At 35.3% G+C, this 24660-nt stretch overlaps 1 protein-coding gene across 1 annotated transcript in view; it reads right to left on the bottom strand.

The window, feature by feature from the left end:
• The window catches only part of LOC124985625 (phospholipid-transporting ATPase IB-like), a 207097-nt gene that overhangs the window by 140155 nt on the left and 42282 nt on the right, over positions 1–24660 (bottom strand). Inside the window, exons 10-20 of the mRNA XM_047554330.1 lie at positions 23765–23876; positions 23277–23442; positions 18927–19054; positions 17799–17876; positions 14305–14393; positions 12553–12604; positions 7962–7969; positions 4705–4765; positions 3583–3688; positions 2923–3005; positions 1592–1641 (exon numbers count right to left, since the gene is read on the bottom strand). Of these exons, the coding sequence (XP_047410286.1) occupies positions 1592–1641; positions 2923–3005; positions 3583–3688; positions 4705–4765; positions 7962–7969; positions 12553–12604; positions 14305–14393; positions 17799–17876; positions 18927–19054; positions 23277–23442; positions 23765–23876 (933 nt within the window). The remainder of the gene's footprint in view (positions 1–1591; positions 1642–2922; positions 3006–3582; positions 3689–4704; positions 4766–7961; positions 7970–12552; positions 12605–14304; positions 14394–17798; positions 17877–18926; positions 19055–23276; positions 23443–23764; positions 23877–24660) is intronic.

Here is a 24660-nt window from a genome sequence, read left to right as displayed (position 1 = left end):
ACCACTCCATACTGTTGGACATTCCTCAAAAAGCTAGGAATGAAACCAACATACAACCCTGCTACCCCACTCCTTGGTATTTTCCCCAAAGATCTAAAATCAGCATACTACAGTGACACAGTCACATCAATGTTTATAGCAGCACAATTCACAATAGCTAAATTATGAAATTAACCCAGATGCCCATAATAGATGAATGGATTAAGAAATTGTGGTATATACACACAGTAGAGTTCTACTCAACCATTAAAAAGAATGAAGTTATGGCATTTGCCAGTAAAAGGATAGAAATGGAGAATATCATGCTAGGTGAAATTAGCCAAGCTCAAAGGTTGAATGTTTTCTCTCATATGAAGAAGCTAGAGTAAATTAAATGAAAGGGTGAGGGAAGGATAGGATAGCATAAAGAACCAAATATAAATTAATAGACTGGGAAAAGAAGTCCAGTAGGAGTAGAGGAAGGAAATGGAAGAGGGGAGGGGAAAATGGGAGGAAAAAGGGGGAAGATCATGAACTAAAATCGATTTCCACATATGTATGAGTTTGTCAGAATGAACCTAACTACTATCTATAACTATAAAACTCCAATAATAATAAAAAGATAAAAGGATATATAAAGCAAATTTCAAAACCTCACAATTCAAAAAATGTGAGTACAAATGTTTAAACCATGTACAAAAAGAAATACAAATGTTTAAACCATGGAGTTAATATACTGTAATTAATAAAAGTGGTAGAAAGTCAAAATAAAAATAAAAAAGATTTTGGAAAAAGCTCTCCAAGGTGTGTGAGTGAGAGAGGAAGTTGATAACAACTTTTCCCAAGTCTTAAAAACTTGTTAAACAACTTATTAAAAAAAAAGTCATTAGAAAGCAAGTCTTTAAAAATACGATTTAAAAAAATCATCCAGCTTTAGGAAGAGCTAATGAGTAACTTCATCATTTCCTTTCCTAAATTTTCAGTTTCTACATTAGAATGCTCTAATGGTTCAATGATGTGATTTCATGGGTCTTTCGGAAAAGCCCTATAATTAGTATTATCACCATCCTCACAATGTGCTCTGGGGAATTAGCCGTTGGTGATAGAACAACAACCCACTGAAGTATAAGAAGTAGGAAGGACTTGGATGCACATCCTTGCCCTTTAAAAAGAAAAAAAAAAATGAATTAATTTACTGTCTACTTTTAAGGAAACGTTTTGGGTTGGTGAAAATCATTTCCAACATCCATCCTTCCACCAAATATTCACTGAGTACTTCCTGGACAGCGGACTCTGCAGGAGGTGATCATTGCCCCTTGGGAGTTTATCGTCTAGTGAGATGGTAAAGTTATAACAGATACAAAGCCACAATTCTAACCTTGACAGTGCTATCAAAGAGAGGCATGTGACCTTGTACACAACCTGCAAAGGGGAGTTTGGCCTAATGAGTTCTTTGCAAAAACCAAGAACTGAGCTGAGATTTCCATGTAGAGGCTGGCAAGAATTTCATGATTCTGTATTGAAGTTTTGATTTACATTACCAAATCTCAATTGGAAAAGTTGTGGAAATAAGTCTTCAAAAATACGTGAACTTTATGAGAAGGGAGCTTACCTAGAAAACTCCAGGATGTTAAGGATTTCAAACGTGTGCATTTCTGTCATCTACAGGAAGATAAGACAAAACATTCTTAACCAAGGAAAATGCACTCATCTTATAAAATAATTCACACACCCAGTCACAAATGTTTTACCCTCCAAATACACATCTTATTCAAAATATAAATTTTCTTGCAAGTCTAATGAGATGACAATGCCCTCCTCTCATAAGAGCATTGTTTGTAACATGGACAGTATTACCATGAATGTTTCTAAGGGCACCTAATTAGAACAAAAGCATCTCTCTTTTCGATCTAAAATTAGCACTAAATACTTTTCAGGTGGCAGAGACACAAGTAGTATAAGAGAATATCATCAGACAATAATGGAACAATAAGCAAACCTTTTCAAAAAATAGCAAAAATCAAATGAAAACTTTAATAATTAATTTGAAGAGCTGGACAACAGTAAGAGGTGGTATGCTATATATAAAGATCTACAGCAATGATGAAATCTTTTCTAAGTTTTTTAGTTACAGCCTCTTGAGTTCTAGTAGCCAAGATCAATTTATCTCTGAATCTACCAAGTCCCAGCATCACCAATATGGCAATGATGTGTGGCAGAATTTCAAATAATTTCAGAGTTGTCCATGTGCCAGATACTCTAGATATAATGATTAATTAATCAGTCCCTTCTACCAAAGATTCAAACATCCCTAACCATCCCATTATCACTAGGGGAAAAAAATCAGCATGTTGGCTACTATGTTTGCATTATTTCAGTTTTCTCCAATAATATCAAAGACTTTTGATGAATGATTATCAAAACAGAAAAAGGATATATGCACACAATAAAATGAAAAATCAGCTGGGAATCTAGCTCAGTTGGTAGAGTGCTTGCCTTGCAAGCACAAGGCCCTGGGTTCAAACTCCACCGGGGGAAGGAAAAAAAGAAAAATCAGTAAATTAGCAGAATTCACAAAAATAGTTAAACAATGTTAATTCCTCATAGGAAAATCATAGTACATGTCTTGAAGGTATGATGATTTAACTCTTTGGAACAGCTCACTTGAATTGTGTACTTTCTATGTGCCAGACACTAATCTCAACCACTTTATATATATTAACTCAACTAATCTTCACAAACCCTGTGCACATGTACAATGATAAAACAGGACAAACATAGAGAAGAGAAAGACGATCCCTGAGGACAATGGCTGGAAAGGGGTGAGATCAGGAAGGAATCCCAGGAACTTCAGGGTTCCTACTCTGAACCATGGTACACCTGTACTTCTCTGGAAAAGCAGGTATATGTAAAGCATTGAAAAGTATTCAGTGTCCTACTCACAACTTCTATGGTGACAGAATAAGGTGTTCTTGTTGTGAAAACAAAGCCAAGTTTTTTTGCTCCTTTCACTAAAGCAGCTTCATCTGTCAATAAATAGTCCATATTAATAGGCATCAAGCAATATTAACACCAAATTTAATTTAATACAGATTTGCATTCTGTACTACCTTGACATTTTTTAAAGTTGACTTTTTTGATCCAAGTGTACTTATCTGTCCTTCTAGGTACTAGTGCTCATGAAGAAGAAATTTGGTTAAATAGGGCCTTTTTCTGGGCTAAGATGAATTACCCAGCTAGCAGTACTACTACACATAATGATTTTTCTTGTTCTCAATGCCATCAATAGCATTCTCATAAAATGTTGCAGGGTCTTAAGTTTACCTCTGCTCTATTTTGGTTATGACCAAACATGCTGATAAGCTCCCCAGGTCTGAGAGCCCATCTCAGTCTCTTTACAATAGTCTTTGGAAAGAGAGACAAGGAGCCCCAGGGTCATAGAGTGGCTCTAAGCTGCTATGCTCTGTGGGTCCCCACTAGTGAGAACTCCAGGAAAGAAGGAGGTAGGAACAATGAATATCAGCAGCAGTAGCAACCTCTCCTGAGGCCTCATCACCCACTAGGCACAATGAGGTGCACACTTTCTCTGTACATAACACCTACCTGGGGAGGAAGCCTGGTAGAGTATATCATTTCCATGTCTCTCAGGAATAACCGTATGGCACACACATAATAGGGTAAGGAATTCATTTATGTATTCTGCTGAGGGCTAGAAAAATGTACAGAGATAATGAGTCTCCCAAATGCCAGCAATGTGGAAATTACACAGAACCTGCAATTTGTACCAACTGAGGTTTGCTGCCTGAGATCTCAACCTCAGGAACACACAAGCCAGGCCCTAGCCAAGAAACATACTGTGGATTCAAAAATTGTTTGTGGGCTACAGAGTCGGGGACAGTGAAGGAGGCTAGGGAGACATCAGGGAAAAGGACGGCCCTGTCTTCTCAGAGCTTCTGTTCTCCTTGAGAAGACATAATTTCTCAAAGCTGGAGGAAACAAACAGGGCCTGTGACAAAACAAGAGCAGCCTATTTCAGACAGGTGGTCAGGGACTTGCTGTTAAGGGAATGTTTAAATTAATATCCAATGAAAGGTTCATTCACTCTTTGTATAGTTGTCCATTATATAGGCCTGTACCTGACAAAGGGAACAGCACTTGGAGAGGCCCTAAAGCAGAAAACAACTTTGTGTGATTGTGGTTCCCCTAGACCAGTGTGACTTTTAGTACCCTGAGCAAAAGACAATGACAAAGAATGAGGTTGGAGAGAAGACCATAGTAATGAGTTTGGATTTTATCCTTAGTGCAGTGCCAGTCCTAAGGGGGTATTTAAGCAATGAATGAACACATATGGATGTATGCTTTAAGACAACATTTTTTTAAAAATAGAAGATCAAGATTGCAAATCAAGTATATCAATATGTTGGAATAGATGATGCAGGTATTGATGGCATGCAATACAATAAAACTAGTTGAAAAATAGATAATTACATAGTAAAAGGTCTTGTATGATGTTTAAATCCACTCACAATAAAGTCAGTGTTTAGGCTCATAATATTGGTGCAAAAATTCCTTTGCACCAGAAATGTTTGGTTGGTACATCAAAATGTTTTTCAAGACTCTCTCTTCCTGAGTTCAGAAAATTATATTTCTTTTGGGAAACCATATGCAAGTTTTAAAGTTATGCAGCATTATCATGTCAATTTAAAGCGAAAATAACAGACTTACATGGCCATTCTCAAAGTTCTCCAATAATTTAGGGTCATTAAATTCACAGAAAGATGATCGACTATGAGGAAGAATAAAGAAGATTACTTTTGACCAGAAGTTCCTGGTGGCACCAGTTCTCAAAAGGAGAAGGATCCACACAGTCTATACAGCCACAGTAAACATTTAAACTTCAGTTAAACGATACAACTTCCCAGGCATCAAGTGCAAAATGGCATTAGAAATACCTATACTCGTATGGAAAACTGTATGAAAGATGAGCATCCCTAATTCAAAAATTCAAAATCTGAAATGCTACAAAATCCAAAAATTTTTTGACAACAAATGTGATATAAAATCCCAAACCATGAAAGCTTTCTTCATGCATGAAAATATTGTGTAAAAATTACAATTAAACCTGGCATGGTGGCATACACCTTTAATTCCAGTTACCCAGGTGGCTGAGGCAGGAGAATTGCAACTTTGAGGTCAGCCTCAGCAATTTAGCAAAGTCCTAAGCAATTTAGCCAAAGAATATCTCAAAATAAAAAATAAAAAGATCTGAGAATGTAGCTCAGTGGTTAAGTGCCCCTAGGTTAAATCCACAGTACCAAAAAAAATAATAATAATAAATTTCTAGTGTTGAATTTCATAACAGGGTGACAATAGCTAACAATCATTTACTGTATATTTTAAAATAGTTTAAAAAGAATATTTTGAATATTCTCACTACAAAGAAACAATAAATGAAGTGATGGTTATACAAATTACTTTGATTTGATCAACACACATTATACACATGTATGAAAATATCACTGTATACCCCATAAACACATATAATTATTATGTCAATTAAAATCTAAATATCCATGTAAAATTACTTTCAGGCTATGTGTATAAGTTGTGTATGGAACATAAATGAATTTTGTGTTTAGATTGGGTCCCATCCTGGAGATATCTCATTATATATACTCAAATATTGAAAAACATCCAAAATCCAAAACATTTGTGGTCCCACGAATTTCAGAAAAGGGATACTAAATTTGTTAGTTAAAAATAATTTCAAAGTAACTTCAAAAGCAGTGAATGAAAGGCTAAATTCTAGGTTTTTTGAATATGATATGGGAGAGATCTACCCAAGGAGCTTTCTGGAAGTTGCTATTTGAGGTCTGCACAAGAGTGAGGTGTGGCAAGCCAATACTCCAGTATTCATAAAAGTTGACTGCAGGGAAAAGGAACAAGGGCAAAGTGGGATAGAAAATTGTTTATACCTGAGGTTTTCTGGATCATCGTCATAATTGTCTGAAGGATTTCTAAGAGAAAATGAGGGAGGAAATATATATGTTTCAAAACCATTGATACAAAACTCAAAAATCCCAACCATGTATAAAAGCAAATATAAACCATATTTTTAAACAACCACAAGCTTTCATTCAGGTTCTATTAAGTTTCAATATCACTCATATACAGCATTAGTATTAGAAATAAATAAGGTAAGTCTTAGAAATTCTAAGGTAAGTCTTAGAATAAATAAAAGCTAAATCATTTTAAGAAAAAAAAATGATAGTAACAAAATAGTGCATAACAGTCTCCCACATAATGGGTGCCCCCTGTTTGGGCTGCTGGGATCCCAATTCAGGGAAACTGATCAGCAGAAGTGGAGGAATAGCGTGAGGTTTTTGTTTTTGTTGTTGTTTGTTTTTGTTTTGGTGGTTTTTGTTTTGTTTTGTTTTGTTGTTTGTGGTGTTTTTTTGTTTTGTTGTTTATTTTAGAAAAATTAGAGTTTTTTTTTTTTTTAAAGGGATGAGTATTCTACAATGCAGGGCATGCGTGGCACCTTAGTGGGGGAGGGGAAACACCTTTTCAGAGTCTGAGGGCAAAGGCGGGGAGGGGATCGTACAGATCACAAAAAATTTTCACAACACCATCATATAGATATGCTGTTTGAACATAAGGAAGATTTAAATGCAACGCACCAAACTGGGGTGGCTTGGGACCAGACCTGCTGGAGAAAAGCGAGAGGTGGTAAAAGTGAGCGCTGGAACCAGGATCCATCTTTAAAGGCACAGGCGTGTACGGTGAGAGCAGGAATCAGCACACTTTTTTGTCATACCTTTTTTCTATCCTCTTTTTAACATCCACAAGATCTAACAGACTCCATAAGTCTCCATCTTTTTTTTTTTTTTTTTTTTTTTTTTTTTTTTTTTTTCCTTTCTGTTTTCATTTTTTTCCTTCTTTCTCACTGGAAGCATAGGTTCCCAGTCCAAAAATAAGTCCAGGAACAGGACTGTCTGTGGAAATGCCCTACTGGGAGGTCTGGATCACAACAGGCTGAAAGGTTGAAGGCGGGACCATAGAATTGCCTGGCTTAGTGCCAGACAATTTCCCAAGCACAGCAGCCACAGTCTGGCAGTTTGGAAGGTCCAGAGTTTACATAGGGGGAAATTCTCGTGGAACTCTCAAGTCATATTTTCTACTTAGGCCTCTCAGGTAGAGAGAGCAAGAGCTGCTATCAACAGGGTCGCAGGCACGCACCCGCATACCAATTCATAGTGTGGGATTTTTAGAACTGCCTACCATGGGATATCTACCACAGCTACAGAGTTTTAATAGTCCGGCCAGACACGACGCCACAGCCAACCTCCCCAGATTGACTATTAGAGACTCCCAGACCCATTCTAATGCCCTGTAGCAAGAAAGAAAAACAAGCAGGAATTAGAATTAGCCTGGGGCTAGCGAGGTCTTATAAGCAAGTGAGCACACCTGCTGAGATTTACTGACTATGTGTCACCCAGGTACCCAACCAGTCTCCAGGAGATGGCTGGTGGTCTCATCAGCTGAGAAGATTAAACTGGGCAGGTGGGTCTCTCAGACCAGCAGAACTACCATCAAAAAGAGAAGGAATAATTATTTTCAGTTAGTCCCTAGGACAAGGTGTTTGCAGAACACAAAGGGTTCTTCCAGCCTGGGAAAGAGCAGGCAACAAGACTGGAGACAGTAGGGAGTATCCATCAAACAATCCTGACAGCTTTTAGATGATTAGGTACTCCATTAAAACTCTGTAGCCACATAAGTTCACACCAAAGATAGGTGGAGACTGGCATAGAAAAATGCAAGAACTTGAGTATAGGGAAGCCTTTGAAGCAAAAGTCTGATCTAATCTAGAAAGATCTAATAATCTAAGAGCTAATAATAAACAGACTGCTGAGTCACTCTGAGGTTATGCTGTGGAGGTTTGTATATCTTCTACATCTCCCAACATCAGACATACTCCAAACCAGGAAGTCTCACTAAGAACTATCTCTATCTCAGAAACATCAGCTGGGAATAATTTTTGATTCTTTACTTTAGCCTTTATTATACTGGTATAATTCCATGTATTAATTTAATGGATTCCCCGACTCTATTGGAAATTGTATTCCTTAATCCATAATATTATGTATTTTTATTGATAATGTTATAATTTGTTAATCTGACATATCCATACTACTTTTGGGGGGGTGGTTAGTGTTTGTTTTTGTACCAGGGATTGAACCCAGGGGTGCTTAACCACTGTGCCACATCCCTAACCCTTTTTATATTTTATTTTGAGACTGGGTCTTGCTATACTGCTTAGGGCCTCACTAAGTCACTGAGGCCAGTGTTGAACTCACTACCCTCCTGCCTCAGCTTCTAGAATCACTGCAATTACAGGTATGCACAACTGGGCCTGGCTGTTTTTTAATTTTTAATGTTACTCTATTCTTGCCCCCACATTTTTTCTCTCTCCTTGCTATTACCTCTCTTTCCTACCCTCTTTCCCCACTTCTTTAAAAAAGTAAAGAAAATTCCTCTGTAGTTGTTATATGATAATTGATTGTATTTTGCTTAATTTTGTTTGTGGTAAAACTAGGGATTGAACCCAGGGGCGCAAGGCCAATGAGCTGCATCCCCAACCCGTTTTGCTTTTAGTGTTGAGATTGGGTCTTCCTAGTCTTCCTAGGTAGCTGGGATGGTCCTTTGCCTTGTGATCAAACATTCTAATGCCCTGTAGATGGATCAAAATACTGAAACTCCTGTAGGAGTTCTGTGTTGGCAAATCTCAACACAGAAATATAGTAAGCAAGGAAACAAAATGCCTCCAAAAGTCTATAACCCCCCAAACAACTGAATCATCACGAAGTGAATGAAATGCCAAAGAATTTTAAAAGTTGATGAATAAAATGATCAAAGTAAAAGAAGATTTAAGAAATGAACTAAGAGAAAATATACATAAAGGGAAATCATTTCAATAAAGACACAGATATTCTGAAAAAAAAACCAAATAGATGTGCTAAAAATAAAATAATAAATCAAATAAAAAATTCAGTGGAAAGTATCACTAGTATATTAGATCATACAGAAGACAGATTTTCAGGCCTCAAAGAAAAGGTATATAATCTTGAAAGCTTAGTAATAAAGGTGATAAAAGATCATGAACAGAATATTCAGGGTATATTGGACAGCATGAACAATATACTAAAACTCTAAAACTTGCTGTCATTGAGGAAGGAAGAGAGATACAAACTAAGGTCATGCAAAGCCTTTTCAGTGAAATAATTTCAGGAAAATTTCCAAACCTTGGGAATAAGATTGGACACTCAAATACAGGAGGCTTGAGAATCCCAAATAGACAAGATCAAAAACAATCCTCTAAAAAGATACATTATAATTACAATGAGAACAAGAAGAGAATTTTTAAAGCTGCAAAAGGAAAACAGCATGTTTTGGTCAGTTTTTTCACTGCTGTGACCAAAAGACCTGACAAGAACAATTAGAGAAGGAGGACTTTATTTGGGGGCTAATAGTTGCAGAGGTCTCAGTCCATAGATAACTAATTCTGTTGTTCTGGACTCAAGACAAGGCAGAAAATCATGGTACCAAGGAATGATAGAGGAAAGTGGCTCAGGACATCACACCAGGAAGGAGAAAGAAAGACTCCACGTGCCAGGGACAAAATATATACACCAATGTCATGCCCCCAGTGACCCACCTCCTCCACTCACACCCTACCTGACTTTAGTTATGACTCAGTTAATCCCTATCAGGGGATTAATTCATTGATTGGGTTAAGTCTTTCATAAACCCAATTATTTCACCTCGAAATATTCTTGCACTATCTCACACATGAACTTTTGGGGGGATACCTCATATCTAAACCATAACACAGCAGGTTCCATTTAGAGGCAAACCAGTAGGAGTTAGCACTAATCTCTTGACCCAGATTTTAAAAGTCAGAAGAGTTTTTAATAACTTATCACAAGTTTTGAAAGATAATGATTGCCAACAAGATTGCTTTATTCAGTAAAGCTATCCTTTGGAATTGATGAAATAAAAACTTTTCATGATAAGCAGAAAATAAAAGCATTCATGACTACTAAATCAGCTTTATATATATATATATATATATATATATATTATGCAGAGGAAATGCAAAACTAACTTCAAAGAAAACAAGCAAATCTCAGTAGAAGAAATAGCTTAGAAAGGAAAACTTGAATAAAACATTTGAAATAAAGATGACAAGAAAAATAATTGTCTCTCTATAATAACTGAATGTAAATGTCAGCAACTCTTTAATTAAACATAGAGACTAACAGAGTAGATTAAAAAACAGGACTCACCTGACAAGGCAAAGGTGAAAGGTGGAAATGGAGACCAAAAGCAAGTGAGAATAGCTACTCTCATATCTGACAAAGTAGACTTAAAGTTAAAATTAATAAATAATAAATAAAATTAGAAGAGACAAGGAAGGTCGTTTCATCCAACAAAAAGATATGAAGATTGTAAATATTTATGCCCCAAATTCTAGTGCACCTAAAAATCCCTATAAAATATAAAGAATAAAATAGACTCCAACAAAATAAAAAAGGATATCCAGACATAAAGATTTTTCAGAACTAAAAATTACTATCAATCAACTTGACCTAAGCAACATCTATAAAATATTTCATTCAGATGAATTCACTTTCATCTCAGTATCACATGGCACCTTCATCAAAATAGACCATATTTTAGGACCCAAAGCAAATACATGGAGATTGAGTAATACACATTTGAATGAGGAATAGATTGGAGAAAAAAAATCAGGGCAGAAACAAAGTTCTCAGAAACAAATGAGAACAAATATACATAGAATGAACAAACTAACTCCAAAATCAGAGGACAAGAAATAATTAGGATCAAAGCTGAAATAAATGAAATTGAAAATAAAAAACAATATGAAGGAACAATGCAACAGTGTTGGTTCTTTGAAAGCAAGATTGTTAAATCCCTGGCTAAACTAACCAAAAGAAAGAAAAGATCCAAATCAACAAAGTTATAGATGAAAAAAGAGATAACACCACTGGCACTTCTGATATCCAGAGCATCATTAGAAACTGTTTTGAAAATTCAAACTCCAATAAACTGGAAAATCTAGATGATATTGACAAATACTTGGAAATATATGACTAACCCAAATCAAAACATGCAGGTATAGAAAACCTAAACAGACTAATATCAAGCAATGATATCGAAGCAGTGTTTTAGCCAGCTTTTCACCATTGCGAACAACGGACTTGACAAGAACACTGTAGAGGAGAAAAGCTTATTTTGGGCTCACAGTTTCAGTGGTCACAGTTCTAGTTCCAAGGTGAGACACAACATCAAAGCAGAAGAACATGAGTGAAGAAAGTAGCTCAGAACATGGCAAAATGGAAGCAAAGAGAGCTCTGCTCACTAGGGACAAAATATAAACCCCAAAACCATACCTCAGTGACCTATCTCTTCCAGCCACACCCTATATGCCTATATTTACCACCAGTTAATCCATATCAGTGGATTTACACACTGGTTAGGTTAAAAACTCTCAACCCAATCATTTCAACTTTCTTGTTATCTTGCACATGATCTTTTGGGGGACACATCATATCTAAACCATAAAAAACAGCAATTAAAAGCTTTTAAAAAAATAAAAGCCAAGGACCAGATGGATTTTCAACTGAGTTCTACCAGACCTTCAAAGAAGAACTAACGACAATCCTCCTCAAATTATTTCATGAAATAGAAAGGGGGAAAACACTCCCAAATTTATTCTATGAAGATAGTATCACCCTGATACCAAAACCAGACAGACACATAAAGAAAAGAAAGCTAAAGACCAACATCTCTTATGAACATAAACACAAAATTCCTTCATAAAATGTTGGCAAAGTGCATTCACAAAAGTACACCATGCCCAATTGAGTTTCATACCAGAGATGCAAGATTGGTTCATGCACAAATCAATAAATGTAATTCATCACATAAATAGAATTAAGAACAAAAATCACAAGATCATCTCAATACATGCTGAAAAAGTCTTTGACAAAAGCTAGCACCCATTTATGTTTAAAATGCTGGGAAAAAAAACAGGGACAGAAGAAACTTCCTCAACATTATAATGGCTATAAGAAAAACCCAAGGCCAACATCATACTGAATGGAGAAAAAGTTGAAAGTATTTCCTCTAAATTCAGGAACAAGACAAGAATGTTCATTCTCACCACTTCTATTCAATATAGTTTTTGAAATTCTAGCCAAAGCAATCAGGCAAAAGAAGAAAATTAAAGGGATATAAATATAAATATAAATATCCCTCCACACACACAAAAAAAACTTCACCAGAAGACTTTTGCAGCTGATAAACAAATTCAGCAAAGTAGCAGGATACAAGATCAATATACAAAAATCAATAGCTTTCTTATACTTCAGTAATGAAACTGTTGAGAAAGAAATCAAGAAAACTACTGCATTCACAATCGTCTCAAAAAAAGTAAAATACTTGGGGATAAATCTAATCAAAGAAGTGAAGGATCTCTACAATGAAAACTATAGAACACTGAAAAAAGAAATTTGACTGAGACCTTAAAAGATGGAAATATCTCCCATATTCTTGGATGTTCAGAATTAATATTGTCAAAATGATCATACTACCAAAGTGTTACGCAGATTTAACACAATCCCCATCAAAACACCAATGACCTTCTTCAGGTAACTAGAAAAAATAATCCCAAAATTCGTATGGATGAATAAAAGTCTCAGAATAGCCAAAGCAATACTGAGCAAGAACAGCAATGCTGAAGGCATCACAATACCATATCTCTTTTGTAACTAGAGCTATGGTTTCAAAAATAGCATGGTGTTGGCATCAAAACAGACATGAAGACCAGTAGAATAGAAAGGAAGACACAGAGGCAAATCCACATAGACACAGGCATCTGATCCTTGACAAGGGTACCAAAAACAGATGCTGGAGAAAAAAAATGGCCTTTTAAACAAATGATGTCAGGAAACCTGAATATCCATATGTAGAAGAATGAAAACGCAGATCCCTGTTTCTTACCCCGCACAAAAATCAACCCAAAGTGGATCCAAGACCTAATAATTAGACCAGAAACAATGAAACCGCTAGAAGAAAACAAGGTCAGCACTCCACATACTGGCGCAGGAACTGATTTTCTTAATAAGACTCCCAAAGCTCAAGAAATAAAACCAAGAATCAACAAGTGGGATGGCTTCAAAAAAGCTTCTGAAGAGCAAAGGAAGCTTCTGAATAGCAAAGGAAGCAAGAGTGTGAAGAGACAGCCTACAGAATGGGACAAAATTTTTGCCAGTTACTCCTCCAACAGGGGATTAATATTCAGAATATATAGAGAACTCAAAAAAAAACTTAACACCAAAAAAAAAAAAAAAAAAACCCAACAACAACCAATTCAACAAATGGGCAAATGAACTAAACAGACATTTCTTAAAAGAAGAAATAAAAATGACTAAGAAGTATATTAAAAAATGTTGAACATGTGTATCAATCAGGGAAATGCAAATCAAAATTACACTGAGATTCATTTTGCCCCAGTTAGAATGGCAGTCATCAAAAATATAAATAATAAATGCTGGTGAGGATGTAGGGGGAAAGTACAATCATATGTTTTTGGTGGAACTACAAATTAGCGTAACCACTTTGGAAAGCAATATGAAGATTACTCAAAAAACTAGGAATGGAACCACCATGAGACCCATCTATCGCACTCTTTGGTATTTATCCAAAAGAACTAAAACTGGCACCCTATAGTGATACATGCATGCCAATTTTATAGCAGCAAAATTCATAACAGCCAATTTATGGAACCAGCCCAGATGCCCATCAATAGACAAATGGATAAAGAAAAAATATATATACACAATGGAGTTTTATTCACCCATAAAGAAGAATGAAATTACATCATTTGCTGGTAAATGGATAGAAATTCAGAACATCATACAGAGTGAAATAAGCCAGATGCAGAAAGTCAAGGGTGGAATATTTTACATGTGGAAGCTACAGAGAAATAAGAAATTTTAAAATGGATTCAGGGGTGTCTCATGAAAATAGAAGGGAGAACAGTGGAGTGGAGGAAGAAGAATAAAGGGGAGGGGGAGGTATGGGAAAAAGGAAGAACAGCGAAATGAAATTAATCAAACTATGCCATGTGCATGTATGAACATACCACAATGAATTTTGCTTTTATGTATAACTGCAATGCACCAATTTAAAAAAGGAAAAAAAGAATTTGCAATAGAGTATGACAATAAAAACACTTACCCATAAATTACGCCTGCAATGGTACATTTCTTAAATGTCATTGAGTTGCAAGTAAGGGTTCCCGTTTTATCAGAAAATAAATATTTTACCTAAACAAAAAGCGAACATGATAAATCACGTTTAAAATGTATTTACAAAACAAAGACAACAAGATTAAATCCTTCTTTTCTAAATTCTTAAAATAAGTAAATTTTTTAGAAAGAAATGCAGTCCATAAGAATTCTATCTTAATATTTATACTTATTTTGAAGGTCATGCTCTTCTCTTTGTTTTACACTTGAGGTAAAATTTATGGTAATATGCAAAGCAAAGTTTGAGCATCAAACTAAAGAAAATCAGAAGCCCAAGTCCATTTTTCTGCCACAAATTTCATCAAAAGTATCTAGAAAACATTAAATAGATGAAAATGAAATACAAACTCTATGCAATTTTAATTTGGTCACAACTACAATGCTGGTTTCTAATGAGAAATGGAAATTCTATTGAACAAACAATACCAAACAATGTGCAGTTAAACAGTTTTAAGATCTCTATTATTTGGGAAAAAGAGAGATACTGGTTAACTTTATATTTTATTTAATAAAATAACAAAAAATAATGAAATGCAGAAGATATCATCTATGATGTATACACAGAGACATGCAAAAGCACATTTAAACAATGTAATTTTTAAAGGAAAATCAGGGATGGAAAATGATGCATTAAATGAAAGTAAAGAGCTTGCAATAACAGAAATATTAATAACAAAGTAAAAGTTAAATTTCAGAGTACAAAATGTAAAAAAGAGACATTAACTAATAAAAAAAGACAGTATTTATGAAGAAAATATGACAATTACAAACTGGTATGAGTCCAACAAAACTTAGATACTGTACATAAAACAAGAGACCTTCCAAGGTTCTGGGGAAAGTAATAATATTTCAATAGGGAGAAACAATCACAATTTCATACATATAAAACATGACCATATTTACCACCTACAATCCTTCTCTAAAGGAAACTGTAAGAACGTCCTTGAGACAGTAGATATACCATCTCAAATGACAGTTCTGAGTTATGAGAATTAAAAGTGAGACCCTGAGAGGTAAGTGGTTACATCTAAACAAGCAATGCTGTAAAAAACACAACTACAACTACAAATAATGTCTTATCTGCAAGATTAACAGATTTTATAGTCAAAATACTGGACAAAAGTACTACGTAACTAGAAAAAAAACCAACAATATTAAAGCACTGGTATTATTGTGGCAAAATATATATAAGACAAACTTTACTATTTTGACCTTTTTTGAGTATATTCACAAAATTGTTGTGCAACCATCACCACCAGTTGTGATGAACTTTTCCATCATCCAAACTGAAATCCAGCACCTATCAAACAATAACTGTATTCTCCTCTTCATTCAGTCCTTAGAAATCGCTATTCAGTTGTCTGTCTTTATGAATTTGACAATTCCAAGTACCCCAGACACATAAATAGAATCATATAATTTCTTTTTTTATGTCATATTTTACATAGCATGATGTGCTCAAGATTCATCCATGAGAGGCTGAGGATATATCTCAGTGGTAGCACACTTGCCTAGCGTACACAGGCCATAGGTTCTATCCCCAACACCAAACACACACACATGAAATCAACCTTGTGTCAAAATTTCATTCTTTTCTGGATCTGAATAATATCCCCATTGTGTGGGTATGCCACTCTGTTTATCCTTTCATCCACTGATGGTCATTTGAGTTGTTTTCACCTTTTTGCTACTGCAAATAATGATTTTATGAACATTTGCATACAATTTATTTTCAAACCCCTGCTACCAACTTTTTGTGTATAGACTGAAAAGTGGGATTTCTGGATCATATGGTAATTCTATGCATAGTATTTTGAGGATTAATCATACTGTTTTTCAGAGCAGTTGTACCATTTTATATTTTTGTCATTAAGGCACAAGGGTTGCAAAATTTCCACATCATCATCAGTACTTGTTGTTTATTGTTTTTTTTTTTAAATAACATCCATAATAATGGTTATGAAATGATATTTCATTGTGGTTTTGATTTTAATTTACCTAAAGATTAATGATATTAAGTGTCTTTTCAAGAGTTCATTGGCCATTTAAATATCTTCTTTGGAGAAATATCTGTTCAAATCCTTTGTGCTTTTTTGAATTAGTTTGTCTTTTTACTGCTGAATTTTAGGAGTTTTTTTGTGTATCCTGAATATTAAGTTCTCTATTGCCCTTCTGTTTTCAATTTCATTGTTTTTGTTCTTTTCATTAGGGTTTTACCTATATAAACAATATAATTATTTTCCAAGCTTGCATCCTAAAGCCTTCTTTTATTAAGATTAAATTTAATTATTACTCTAAAAGACTGGCACCAATTTTCTAGGTAAGGTTGACGAAATGTTACTTTTTCAACTATCAATTAAAAACACATTCTAAAATGAATAATCTGATTTTTATGAGGAGAAAAGATGCTAGAGTTAATTATGGCAGCCTCCTTCATCTTTAGTTCTTCAATGTAAAAAAGAATATTGGTGTAGTTCTCTGAACAGGCATTTCCAAGAGTCAAAATGTTTCTTAAATAAATATTTATTGATAACTCATTATTCAAATGATACCACACAATGTGATTATAAATTTAAAATTATATTTACCCAGTTCGGTTTATAGTGACTAGCATTAATGAAGTTCCTACCATACTCCAGGGACTATGCTGAGTGCTTTATATATACATTGTCCTATTCAGTTATAGCAAACTTATGACAAAGATGCTCTTATTATCCATTTTACATATTAGGAATCAAGACCAGGGAAGTCACACAAGAACCCCAAATTACTAGCTGATAAATGATAGAGCCAGGATTCACACCCTTGAAACTTAACATCCCCAATTAACTGAAATATGGGAAACTGCAATCTAATAAAAACATATTAAGGGAAAAAAGATATTTAGAAAAATCAGAATTATAAGTATTTCTTCTTTTAGCAACATCAATGGGAGTTTTTAAATATTTACACATACACAGATAAGGAAACTATGAGGCAGCTGTATGGGTTTGGCAAGTGTAAAATTCTGTAGCAACCTCTGAAATTTTATAGCAGCCTTTGGCTGCTTTTTGTGGGTCATCTGCCTCAGGGAAGGAGGGAAAAGGAAGGTGTGGGCTCTCCTCATCAAGTTCCTGACTTTGAAAACTAACTGCTATTAGCACACCTGAGAGCTAACAGCAGCCTTCCCTGTCTTCTCTTCTAACTTTTCACTCTTTCATAAACACATAATAACCTGTAGTAGGTCTGTTCTGCTTCAACAGATGCAGTATATTTAAACATGATGCAAAATTATCAATATTTCGAACAAAATATGCCTACAAATTCCCAACTGATTCCACATGTCAGTGTGAACTGTACCCTGTGCTCACTTTGGCATTAAGATTTGCAAAAGTCTTCTTCTTTTAAGCTATCTCATTGTTCATTCCCTGAAAAGTCTCTCACCTGCCCAAGCTCTTCATTAAGATTGGATGTTCTGGCCATTGCATAAAGATTATTTTGGTCATAATGCATATCTTCATCCTGCAATAAATGAAAAATAAAGTCCAAACCAGAATCAGAATGAGGTTCAGAATCTCTTCTAGAAGTCTACACTGACACTGATAGTTCTATAACCCACAAGGGAGAGTGTAGAATACCTAGAATAACCTAATATGTTAACTTCTCTTACACAACAGGAGAATCAATTTGAGAGAAGCAGCACCTCTGTATTAGTGAATAGGGATTGAAAGACTTGGCTTTCAAATTCTTGGCTCTGCCTCAGCCAACCTGTGAACTTAAATAAGTTAATTAGCATCTCTGTGTCCAGATACTACATGAAAAATAGGAGCAACCAGGAGCAGCTAAGCATGGTGTTGCACGCTTGTAATCCCAGCAGCTTGGGAGGCTGAGGCAGGAGGATGGGGGGGTTCAAAGCCAGCTTCAAAAAAAGCAAGGTGCTAAGCAATTCAGTGAGACCCTGTCCCTGAGTTCAATCCCCAGTACCAAAAAAAAAAAAAAAAAAAAAAAATAGGAGCCACAACTTGGCTTTCACAGCATTCTACAAAAGTTAAATGAGAATATGTTTAAAAGCACTTTGTTTCACTTCATGGCATTCTCTGACTGGGGACAGGGTGTAGCTTGTAGTAGAACCCTTGCCTAGTATGGTGAGATTCTGGGTTTGATCCTAGCACCAACAAAAACTAACAAAATAAAAACAATGTTCTCCTTTGATGTTTGCCAAGAATCTATCATTCTAGCCAAGATCTATAAGTCTACTTAGACTCTCCTTCTCTATTGAGTATCTTGAATTTTATTGGATTAACTTCTCTCTCCATACTTGCTACCAGGCTACTATGTCTTAAGTCTTTTTCCACAGTTAAAAACAAAAGTATGAAAAAATAGTGTCCTCAAGATTACAAAGAGGTCCCCACATTACTAAGCCATGTTGACGCTAGTGCTTGTCTTTCCTGTTGAAAGCATCCCTGGCCCATTGGCTATACTATCCCCATCACAAGGACTCAATTAGTATATCAGTTCTTAGAAATGGCTCAAGAGAGAATTTTTGTTTACATTTCTGATTTTAATACTCACCCAGTTTATAAACTGTGCCTGAATAAATTTCACAGTTTCCAGAGTTAACAGAAGACTGATGGGAACAAGGTTGTGGTACAAGATAATGAATACCACTAAATCAAACACAAAGTTGTGGGAGGGGTTATCTATGGAAGAAAATCAGAACTATGTCACAGCTTCAGACAATGATTTCATTCATCTTCATTTGAATTACTCCATTATTAGAATTGTGGACTTTTTTCCATGAAAATTATGATTAAAAGTGGACCCCAAATGAGTATTCTTTATGAAAATTAATCAAATAGTAGTCATGTGTGAGGAGTATGGGAAGCACTGAGATTCAAGATCACCCTGGCCTCAGGGAGTTCAGGATGCCACCTGAGGAAGGAAACTGTGTCAATAAAGATAGTGTGAGGAATTCTATGGTAGCACAGAGCATTGAGCATATCAACAACACAAAGAGAAAGGGCCAGCATCTCAGACAGGAGCATCTCAGAGAAGGAGATGAGCAGAATTTGAAGAAGGAAGTTTGCTAAATGCAGGAGACGAAAGGAAGGGAATGAGGAGGACCTTATAGCTGGAAATAACCGTGGGTGTGAAGTCAAAGAGATAAACGGCATTAAGGAAAATAAAATGTGTGTATAAATATGTACATATATTGTAATTATACTTTTTTAAGATTCAACAAGTGAAGTTAACAATAAATAACTAGATCAGTAGCACAGAGGAAGGGAAACAGAGAGTAAAGAGAGTAGGGAAGGAAGGACTGGGGACCGAAATGGAACAAATTATATTCCATGCATGTATAACTATGTCAAAATGAAACTCACTATTATGTCTAACTATAAAGCACTAATAAAAAAATGTTTTTTAAAATCACACACATAGGAAATTCACAATCTAGGGTTGGGGGGCAAATAAACAATAATGAAACATGGAAATGGAATAAATTCCATGATGAATATTAAAATAGAACCAAGGAGAACTCCTAAATAAAAAAAATAAAAATATTTTAAAAACTGGGAGAAGTAAGTCAGGAAATGCCACAAGAGAAGATAATGCCTCATCTTGGCCTAATTGAGGAGTGTTAGGTGAAGAGGGGCCAGAGAAGAAATTTGAAGCCTAAAGGAGCATTGGACAAAAGGCCTGGAGGCATCAACAGCCAGTTAATGTAAGGTTCCTGAAAGATACCAAAAAGCAAGCAGTACTTTGTTAATGGAGATTACATACTGAGGAGGAAGTAGGGGAATATCATACCATGGGGAATGGATAAGGTAGTGAAGGTCTTGGTATGCCATGCTGGAGGAGGTTTAGCTTGGACTCTGTATGCCAGGGAGCAGAAAACATTTTTAGTAAGAGCTAGAGGGTACATCTTTTAGTCGTGCTGCCTATACAGTCTCCTTTGCAATTACTCAGCTCTGCTATTGTGACATGAAAACATGAAACAAGTAAGCATGGCTATGTCAATAAAATTTCACTCACAAGAGCAAGTAGTGGGACATTAAGCAGAGATATGCCAATCCAGTGTAGTAAATAGAACCCCACCGAAGTAATTGTCGTGTGTACATAACTACTTTTTATATGGGCATAAGAACAACCAAGAAATAGAAACAGTAAGAGTCATCTCCTCTCTCAAGAACTCTGATTGAAAAGGAAAGAAAATGTTATTTATATGGCATACCAATCTTGACAAATTTTGTAGAACTCAAAATATCAGTAACTATTGTTAAGTTTTTATGTCCAAAATAATATGATGCTATTCTTCTGATGTAGAATGTCCGTCAAAAGCCCACGTATTAAAGGCCCAAGGGTGAACCTTTTGGTAAATGGTGGAAACATTAAAGGTGGGGATACTGGTGGGAGGTACTTAGGTAATTGGGTACATGTCTCCAAGGAGGATTGTGGGACCCTGTTCCCCTCCATCCCTCTTTGCTTCCTGGCTCTAGATGTAAGCAGCTTTGCCCTACCATGACATGCTGCTTTACCACAAACTCAAAGTAACAAAGCCAGTTGATCATGGACTGCAACCACTAAAACAGTGAGCCAAAATAAACATTTTTCTCTTTATATGTTAATTATATGGGTAATTTTATTACAGTAATGAAAAGCTAACACAGCTATTATTAACTATCTTGTGTTAGAGCAAATTGGAAAAGCAAATTTAAATCCAGATTACTTCTTAAAAATTTTTTTTAGTTGTCGATGGACTTTTATTTTATTCATTTGTTTATGTGTGGTGCTGAGAATTGAACCCAGTGCTTCACACATGCTAAGCAAGCACTGAGCTACAACCCTAGCCCCAGATTACTTTTTAAAAATCGATTACTTTTTAAAAATCTAAAATCTAAAATTCATAACATTGAAAACCAATGAACATCTGGAAATCCCTACTGTGTAAGAATAAACCTGCCTTAGGTTTTGATGCTACCTACAGAGTCTACATCTTAGTTTCTTTCTTTATTCCTAAAATGCTCCCAAACAGGTCTACACAAGGGAGATTAAAATAGTTCAAGATCCTCAAAGATAGAATATAAAAGCCAGAGAGATGTATAATGGTTTACTCTGAAACATAGAAATACATTAACAAAAAAATGCTGAACTTTCAATGCCAAGTACCAGTTCACTTTGAGACAGGAGAATGAATAGGACATAACTTTCCTATGTTCGTACATGAATACATGACCAGTGTAACTCAACATCATGTACAGCCACAAGAACTGGTACTCCAGGTATGTACAATACGTCAAAATACATTCTACTGTCACGTATAACTAAAAAGAACAAATAAAAATGCTTTAAAAATTTTACATAGCAGATCAATTTAATAACAGAATCCCCCATTTTCCTCATTTTCTCATCAATGTACATCACACACAAAGCACTGTATTAACCCAATGAGGTAGGTATTATTCCCATTTTCACATGAGGGAAGCACAGCCTAGGGAAGTAAAAACTTTATCAAAATTCTTGTAGTTACTAAGTGTTAAGCTAAAGACTTAGACCCTTGTGTATCTGGCTTACATTCTCATGCTTCTTCCCCGAGTCCTATCTCTATACTTATTTTGGAATGCCATAACTATGTGTAATTGCCACAATAATCTTTTAAATAATCTTAAACCATATGTCTCATAATTGACCAATATTGAAAATATATAAAGAATTCAAAAACCCAACAGGAAGAAAGCAACCCAATTTAAAAAATGGGCAAAGGCCACAAACAGAAATTCCTCAAAGGAAGCCATATGATGGCAAGCAGGTAAATGAAAAAATGCTCAACATCACTAATGATTAGGAAAATGTGAATTAAAACCACAATGAGTTTGCATGTTACACCTGGTAGAATGACTTTTATAAAAGAATAACAAATGTTATCAAGGATGTAGAAGAAAGGGAACCCTTGTATACCATTAGTGGGTATGGAAATTAGCACAGGCATTTTGGAAAATGCTATGGAACTTCCTCAAAATATTGAAACTAGAGCTATCGTATGATCCAACAGTTCCACTACTGGGTATATATTCTAAGGAAAGGAAATAGTGTGTCGAAGAGATAAAGGCAGTCTTGCATTTATTGCAGCAGTATTGCAAGAACCAAGAGATAGCATCAACCTAAGCGTCCATCAGTCAAGGAATTGATAAAGAAAATGTGAGGCACACACATACACACATACGCACACAGGAGAAACACTATTTGGTCTCAAAAACAAGTAAATATTGTCATATGTAAAAACAAGGATGAAACTGAAGGCTATTGTGTTAAGTGAAATAAGTCAATCACAGAAAGGCAAATACTGCAATGCTCTCACTTATGTTTAGAATCTAAAATGTCAGTCATCGCAGTAGAGAGTAGAATGGTGGTTCCCAGGGTCTGGGAGACAGTGAGAATGACATAATGGGGTTCTGTGTTAAACAGTGCAAAGTTTTAGTTAGACAGGAGGAATAAGTTCTGGAGGCTGATTGTAGAGTGGTGACCATCATTAATACTAATGCATTGTATATTTGAAAACTGCCAAAAGAGAAGTTTTTAAGTGTTTTCAGAACAAGAAAACAGTAAGTGTATGAGGTTAAGAACATAATAGATTGATTAAATCATTCCACAATGTATACATGTCAAAAATCATATTGTACTTCATAAATGCCATTATTTCTCAATTAAAAATAAAGCTTTAAAATTTTTAAGAAGGGAACATTGTTCCTAATACTAATTCTCAATCACTTTCTCAAAAAAAAAAAAAAAAAAAAAAGACACCAGTCAAAATTGTTAGAACGAGTGCCCTACCTCTTAAACAAATGTTTGGAAGTAAGTCTTTAAAGTCCCTTTTAAAAGCACAAGTTCCAAAAGTGGTTTCTTGAATACTCAAACACTTACCATTATTTCCCATGTACCAAATGTTTTCCAGGTATATTTTATTCCAGATCAGGGCTCCCACACAGCTCACTGCAGACATCAGAAAGAGGAGCAGCAACAAAACAAGGATCTGCAAGTTGGTTACTTTCTCGACCTTTGATCTCTTGAGAGGTGATTTGACAGCATTCTGCACAATAGCACATTTGTTCATGTTCACACACACATGTACACACACACAAATACCCAAAAACCAAAATACACACACACAAAGAATTGTACTATAAAAACAGGATAATTACATTTTAGGTAATAAATATCTGGTAAGAAATAACTTTGAAAATCTGAAGAAATATCTAAAACTACAGGTATAATATGAACTTGCCTTTAAATTTCAGAGAAATAAACAGGTATGAGCCTCCTGAATTCAAATGATATATACTAAACTCCCTCACTTAAAATCAGAAGAAAACATCTAGAATCAGACAATTTATCCTCACAGATGATTTTACCTGCATCAATTTGGTTTCAAATCCAGTATAAATAACGATACCAATGATCCACAGAGTATTTTTCAGCTGTGTACCTCTCAGCAACATCTGGTCAGGCCCAACTGAAACAGGACTAAAAATGAAAAAGAACATTTATAAAGTACCAAAGAAATTCTTTTCTTACAGTGTGAAAAAAAAATAGGCTTTTGTAGTTGTTGTTGTTGTTGTTATGGTTTGGATAGAAGGTGTTTTCCAAAAGCTCCTGTGTTAATGCAGGAATGTTCAGAGGTGAAATTATTGGATTGTGAGAGTTGCACCCTAATCAGAAGGTGTGTTACTGAGGATGTGCCCTGAAAGGGTTCATCTTTCCTGTAGTTCTTTTTTCCCTTCCTTCTTCCTTCTTCCTTCCATTCCCTTCCCTTCCTTTCCCTCTCTGTACTTCCTGACCATGCCACAAACTGAGATGCTTTCCTCCTCTAGTACCTACCACTATGATGCACAGTTTCACACTGAGCCCCAACCAATGGAGTTGGCCATATTTGGACTGAGACCTTTGAAACCATGAGCCCCAAGTAAACTTTCCTTTCTCTATGTTGTTCTTGACTGATACTTGGCTGCAGTGACACAGAATTTAAAACCAGTCTTCGCCTTACATATATTTCCTTTTGTCAAGTTCAACTTTGGAAGCAAATGACATTACAACAGATGTTTCTTCATAAAATCACCTATTTCTAAAAGAGCATGAAAAAAAATTTTACTTTGGTGTCCATTTCTCACCATTCCAAAGACATGATGATTATAAATTTTAGAAAGAAAATTTATCTCTTTAGGCCTAGAGTGCCTATAAAATTTGTCAGAGAGGGTTTTTTAGACAAATAACTGTGTGTCTATTTAGTAATCTATAGAAGGAAATGTGT

Source organism: Sciurus carolinensis, chromosome 5 (genome assembly GCF_902686445.1).
Source record: "Sciurus carolinensis chromosome 5, mSciCar1.2, whole genome shotgun sequence".
NCBI lineage: Eukaryota > Metazoa > Chordata > Mammalia > Rodentia > Sciuridae > Sciurus > Sciurus carolinensis.
This window is presented reverse-complemented; position numbering and strand designations above follow the sequence as displayed.